Raw genomic sequence first — 6975 nt, 5'->3', positions numbered from 1 at the left:
GTAATGGTTTCGTGGATATTTGCTGTTGATGGCATGGCCTTACAGGACGCGGGTCATCGTCACAGCTCTCTCTGCCACTTCAGCACTGTGGGCAAGGAAGGGGCACCATCCCCTAAAGTTGAAACCATGCCGCTATGTATCTATCTGTACTGGGGTTAGTCCTTTCAGTTGCAGATATTCGATGACTGCCCTATAGCCAGTTTTGTCCATTTCTGGTGATTTCAATGGGTAGGATTACAAGATGGTCTGGTACAAAGACAATGATAACGATACAGTTGCAGTTCTTATATCTATGTTTGATTCAATGATTTTACTTTTCAGCCGTTTCAGCCAGCCCTCGTATTTTATTTGTATTGGTAAGTGGGTGTTCTTAGTGTTTAACGCCAAGCATTCAAATAGATCGATTCTAACTTAATTAAGTTATGGCCATTTAAAGTTTGCATTGAGTTCGATTGATTTTACACTTTCATTTTATTCTACAGTCGCTTTAAGATATTTGTGGGTGAACTAGCTTATATCAAACGGTCCGTAGCGGGAAACATTAGCTTAATTACCCGATGTTTCACTGGTGCCAAAACTCCTTTTTTAACACCCACTGCAATGAGATTTAAATTCTGCGCAAGTACAAAATAAATATCACGACTAAATTGCTTGTGAAAAACTCTTTATTATGAAGGTTTTTTTTTTTTTAAAAAAAACTAACTAAAACTAACTTAGGTCGTTTGGTTTTCCTATATCGAACAAACCAGCAAAATTTCGATACAATATTGAACAAAATCAACATGCGAAATGTGATCACTATCTATATAATTTACTCAACATTCAGAAAAACATAATATGGTAATAACTAAATGTCAAATTAACTCAACATGTAAAACATAATGTGTTAATAACTTTATACGGAATTAACTCAATATGCAAAACATAATATGGTAATGGCTATATATACGGAATTAACTCAACATGCAAAACATAATATGGTAATGGATTTATACGAAAATAACTCAACATGCAAAACATAATATGGTAATGGCTATATATACGGAATTAACTCAACATGCAAAACATAATATGGTAATGGCTATTATACGGAATTAACTCAACATGCAAAATATAATATGGTAATAACTATATACGAAATTAGCTTAACCTGAATGAAATAAAATGATATTAACTAAATTCCTAATTAACTCAACATGCAAAAACATAATATGGTAATAACTATATATCGAATTAACTCAATATACAATAACAATCTGCCATAACTCTAAATAAACAGTGTATTTATATTACTGACAGTATATCAAACAAACTCAAATACAAAATATAGCACTTTATCGTTGGTTACCAAACGTTATGACTTCATTCTTATTTACGGCATATAAATTTATGAACAGTTTAATATATACATAAATGTCATTGAAAGTCAATGCGGAATTAAATATGCATTATGTAAGAGCTAAATCTGCTTATTGCAGGTCTTTCTTTTGTCCTCAAATGTTTATATAAATTATTAATTAGACATTTATTAACATGACAAGACCACAGTCAACTCTCTAGAACATCGGATGCTCGCGATTTTCAGTGGATTGAAAAAAGTTAGTCGTTTAATAATTTAATCAAAAAAATGGATAATCAAGACTTGCTTACTATCGTAACAACTGTAGCAATGACAATCGAGACTCCGCTATTCTTCAAACAGCCATAACTTCGCTCCGAATTAAGTAATTTGACTGAAATTTTCAATATATTCACTTTTCATAATCTATTTTTAAACTATTATCTAAATCTTACATAATGCACCTTTAAGTTAAATCACTTTAATTTTTATTGTCATCGCCGGTTAGTTTTGTGGTTGTTACAGATTTCGAGCTATTGCTAACATTTGGTGTTGCAGGCCCATTTTTAGGGGTTTCTTTTATAAATAGACCCAGCCATAATTTGGCAATTCGTCTATTTGCCATAAATGACAGAAAAATAAAAATACCCTGACTGTAGTTCAAGATAGTGGATATGATCCTCAAAGGGTCACGCCAGAAAAAGTTCGAGAGGATATCGACTGTCCAGAAGATACCGGTTACGGTTGATAGTTTGATATAGACCTTAGCATGATGCCGATCTTTTCCAGCAAGACTCGCCGTTTTAGAGGTCTTGTTGATCGAGAATATTGTTAGTGATAGGAAAATTAAGTTGCATACAATAACTAAAGACAGGGGCAAGATAAAGGCCACGCCCACTAAAAATGTTTTATCTAAGTAACACTGCCTTCTGCCGTAACCAATAGTACCGTAAAAAACTAAAGACAAGGCAATCACCATAACAACTATAAGCAAGGATAGACCATTAGTGTACAACACGTATTTTATCATTCGTTTAGGAGAACGTGAGCTTCTAGCTGCCTTTGATGCCCTAAACACCGAAAACATATGAAATGAGCAGACATTCATCCAAAAGACAACACAGAGCCACGAATAATGAATAAGTACGCCAAATACTTTACAAATAATAGTGCCTGTCGTCAGATAGCTTCCGATCACCAACAGCAGTTGTGCCAGAAACAAACAAACGACGAGCGCCATGTTGTTTTGTGCAGGCAATGTCCGCAGAACAGGGAAGATGCAATATGTTAGAAACGTTAGAAATAACGGAAGTAATGACACGACAAGAATAGTTAATTGGAAAATGGAGAACATATGTTCAAAATCAACACGGGGTGATTCCAGTTTTGTGTTGTTAATGTTGAGATATTCATCCGGAGGTGATTCAGTGTTACTCTGCTGTAAAGAAAACTGCCACTTGTCATTAAGCGTATCTACACAGATCTTAATAAAACCTTTGGAACCATTCCAATATTGCCCTATATTTAATGTTAAACTTGTATTGAACAATGCTATTGAGCCATTGCCAACGTCTTCAAATTCGGAGCCGTTTTGCAATATATGGGGACACACATACAGATCATTAAGTTCAACAATCGAACTGTAATCGAAATCATCAAACTTTTCTTGCTTACAGCAACTTTGCAACAAAACATCAGAAACGATCTCTTGTAACGTTCGCCAACTCTGCGATAAAATCGAATCTAATGTTATTTGTTGACCAAATGTCCAATTTTCATGAACAAAAGATAATAATTTGGATAAGGTTTTGAACTGAGAAGAGTAGAGGGCAAAGTATAAACGGATAGACGAATAATTCGCATTTGTTTCGTCAAGTATTCCGACAGATATTAAATATTTGGAAATCCCTAACGTCCGCAAATCCTTTTTTATACGACTTGTTAGATGTTCTATTTGTGATGTGACGAGACCATCGTCTATTGTAATAAGTACGTGGTACAATAACCCACGATCACCTTGCATGGGAACACATTCATCAGCTTGAAGTACTAACCAATCTGAGCAAAACATTCTATAACATCTTTTCTGGAATTATAATAAGGTGATATTAAAAAAAATCAAATCTGTAGAGGGTTTTAAATGCTAAGAAGTAACTAGTCCATTGGGGTGGGGTGGGGGAGCTCACTGTTAACGTTTTTATAGGGATAGGAATTGTTGAATCAAATTGGGCTTAACGTCCTACTTTGCAGCAAGCCCCAGCAATTGAGTTCCAACTGTCTGGGGTTAATTTACGTCCACGCGAACGGATACACACGGGGCCTCGGTTTTTCGTCCCATCAAGGCGCTGTCCGAGGAATTTTCGCGGGAAGTAAAAAACCATGACCGCCAGCGCCTTATTCGCTTAGCCATGGTGGCTCCCTCTGGAGAGAGAGAGAGAGACAGAGAGAGAGAGAGAGAGAGAGAGAGGGGGTAACGTCCACTCGACACAAACTAGGTCATTTCTGGACTAATACATGGTTCAATTTTATTTCAATAATTCGCTTGCGCGTAGGGGTCTTTAGCAGTGGAAGGAAACTGGAGGACCCGGAGAAAACCCGCGAGGTTGGACAGGTGACCCTACTCCCCCTGGGAATAGATTCATAACTACAACTTACCTGATACGGATGAAACCACTCGTCAGGACGACTGCACCTTTCCGTTGAATTAGACTCTATTGGACGAACCAGCTCGACATGGTGATAAACTGAAACATGATGAACAACATCAAGTTTAAGGTTTGTTAAACCGGTTATGGCCGGCGATAGGCTGTTGTAATAGATTCGGCAAACATAACAGAAAATATTCAAAAAATTCCCATCTTTTGAAGTGTGTATAGGATCATGGAGTCGATGACAATTTGATTGGTAACTTTTCTCTAATTTCTCTAATTTCTGGAGTTGTGCTATTTCGCTCGGACCCAAGTCAGCCCTTGAAAATAGAGGTGTTTGACATCGGGTTATCAAACCTGGGTCACATGTGTTTGCTTGGACTACCCTGTCCTGTACTAAGGAAGGCTGCTTTATGTAAGTACGTCGTCTACACGTGAACACATCCGTTATCATGTCGCTCAAGTCAAGTCTGTTGTTACCGGCTTCCATATTAAGTTGCCAGTCATTATAATCTTTATCATAATTGCATACAGCACAATATTTATTCAAATATGTTATCCCACTTGATGACGTCACAGGCAATACACCACAGCCATCTGATGGCAGTTCGCATAAATCTCGCACATGATCGTCGGTGTAGTTGTCGGGACATGACGTCATCATTAGCAATCCTTTTTCCATTGTCGTGTTTTTGATTTTGTTTATGCATTGTTGTCCATCTTTTTTGTGAGACGTCCTTGCACCAACACTGCAGCAATCGCCGTAAACACTACACGATTCGTCACAATAACACGGCTCACATCTAATATCATTCGGTATTCTTATTTTCTCAAGGGTTATATTCGTCTCACCTATACATTGCTGATTGCATGCTAGTAGGCGTACAATGGGAAAATATCGTATCAGTTGATCCACAGTCCAATACCTAGGATGTTTTTTTGCTAATGCGACTATATCGGCGTGGATTTCTATACGATCTGCGCCATTGTAAGTTTTGAGCTGAAAAGCGTAGGAAATATTATTATCAACCGCTGTGAAGGTTACGTTGTTTGGCTTGTTCGGGCTAACTGGCTGCCTGGTGACGTTGTTTACATCTTTGGTTAAAGGTTCGGTTGTACAGATTGGTAAAACAAGCCACCACACAATAATTAGATTCGCTGTAAACATCACGTTGTTATATCGTACTTTCGAGATCGACCTAAAATCAGAAATTACATAATTTCAACTAAAATACATTAACGCTGCTTGACAGTATCCCCGTTTATTCTTTAAATTAAAAAAACTTTAAAGTCGTAGCTTTGTGATACTGAAGGTTCCGTGTACACATGCGAGCACGTAAAAATACCCTTGACAGTTGGAATTCGAAATATGAGTAGGCCGTAAAGAATACCGGAGACATTGGTTCTTCTACGTGCATGTCTATATGTACACGGGATCTCAATTCATCATCCCATCCGAACGACTAGACACTGTCCGTGTCGGGTCCTCTGTCCTGCAGCACTGGCAAAGGGAACCCGCACTGGAAAATCCCTAGGAACTCTCACGGCCAAACAAAACAGGGAGTAAACCCGGGACCCCTATATAGCGATCCAGCATCATACTTATCGCTCTACCGCAACTTCCAGTTAATTAACAAGATATGTGATGTGCAGTATCTAGCTAGTTCTATTTCTCCCTCCACTCCTTGTTGTACATAACTATTATAGTTGCATCCGGTTATAACAGTGTTATTAAGTTCTTCAAGAATGTTCATCAATATCTAAACAGATATAATATAATAAACTAAAGTGTTAATTTCCTTATGACACTTGTAAAGTTATGGGTAACAAGGTAAGTGCTAAATGATAAGGCCTGCTCAGTTTTGCGTCATAGGTCACGAGATGAAAACAGGGCTAGCGCTAATCCCAACCCTAACCACGGATCTATGGCCAATGCTTACCCTAGCGCAATTTTGCGTCATAGGTCACGAGATGTAAACAGTTCTAGCGCTAATCCGAACCCTAACCCTAATACTGGAACTAGCCCTAATGCTTACCCTAACCCTAACCTACATTCTCGCCAACAATCACATGCCCTAAACTTATTTGAATCTTAACGACCTTGTCAAAAATTGTGCTGACCTTAACAAATAGATTTAGCCCGGGTAACAAACTAAATAGTTGCCTATATAAACTGAGACGCAATAATAAAATGCACTACTTTTATAAATGGATAATTTGTATTGGTTAAAAGCTCTAGTAAAACGATTAAACTACGGGGGCTGGCTGAAAAGTTCTACGCTTATCCGTGAAAGAAAGACCTGCCCCGGAGTTCACAAATCATTCTCAGACTTAAGTTAAGAATTTATTCAAATTTCAATCACTGTTTGTGAAAAATATCTTTGATCCAGAAACACAAAAATTTGCACACAGTTTCGTTTTGATGTATTTAATACATGGAAAGAACAACATTTTTATAATGGGATATATTTTGGTTAAAATAAGGCGAACAATTTTGAGTCAGTTCTTAACTTAAGTCTGGGGACGCTTTGTGAACACAGGGCCTGTACAAAGTAACTGGTTTCCATTTTTTTTTCACATAGTCCTCTTTGAGGTTTACACACAGGGCCTGAATGCCAATCAGGAAGACATTTTCTTCAGTCACCCCAAAAAAGTCCTTCACAGCTGATATGACGTCATCATTACTGGGAAAATGGCGACCCCAAAATTATCAGGATCTGCTTCAAACTTTTGTTTTTTAAACAATGTTTTTATTCAGGTTGTCTGAATGGGATTGGGGAACAGGCTTAGCCTATGTAAAACCACTCTCCCTAAATAATTTGTATATATATATATGATTAATGCAAAATGGGTGTATATACATAGTTATAATGGCAAACACATACATATTATATACGTATAATAAAATATAATGGGTGAAAAGTACAGTATATATAGTAGTTAATAATTAAACTTAAAAGATAGATATGACGTCACCCTTTGATGTTT

General features: G+C 37.2%; 1 protein-coding gene across 2 annotated transcripts; it reads right to left on the bottom strand.

Annotated features, from left to right (window-relative positions):
* Window positions 1-686: 686 nt before the first annotated feature.
* Window positions 687-5715, bottom strand: LOC126828781 (uncharacterized). 2 transcript variants are annotated; one of them, XM_050558761.2, is made up of 3 exons: window positions 5590-5715; window positions 3995-5186; window positions 687-3425 (listed from the first exon to the last, which is right to left on the bottom strand). In XM_050558761.2, the coding sequence occupies exons 2-3, from the start codon at window positions 5153-5155 to the stop codon at window positions 1821-1823; spliced, it is 2766 nt and encodes a 921-aa protein (XP_050414718.1). In that variant the 5' UTR covers window positions 5156-5186; window positions 5590-5715; the 3' UTR covers window positions 687-1820. The 2 variants fall into 2 exon arrangements, with proteins under 2 accessions (XP_050414718.1, XP_050414719.1); XM_050558762.2 differs by having other exon boundaries at window positions 5379-5653.
* Window positions 5716-6975: the final 1260 nt, after the last annotated feature.

The sequence above is a fragment of the Patella vulgata genome, chromosome 7 (assembly GCF_932274485.2).
Source record: "Patella vulgata chromosome 7, xgPatVulg1.2, whole genome shotgun sequence".
Taxonomy (NCBI): domain Eukaryota; kingdom Metazoa; phylum Mollusca; class Gastropoda; family Patellidae; genus Patella; species Patella vulgata.
The sequence above is the reverse complement of the archived record's forward strand: the minus strand, read 5'-3'. Positions and strand labels throughout refer to the sequence as shown.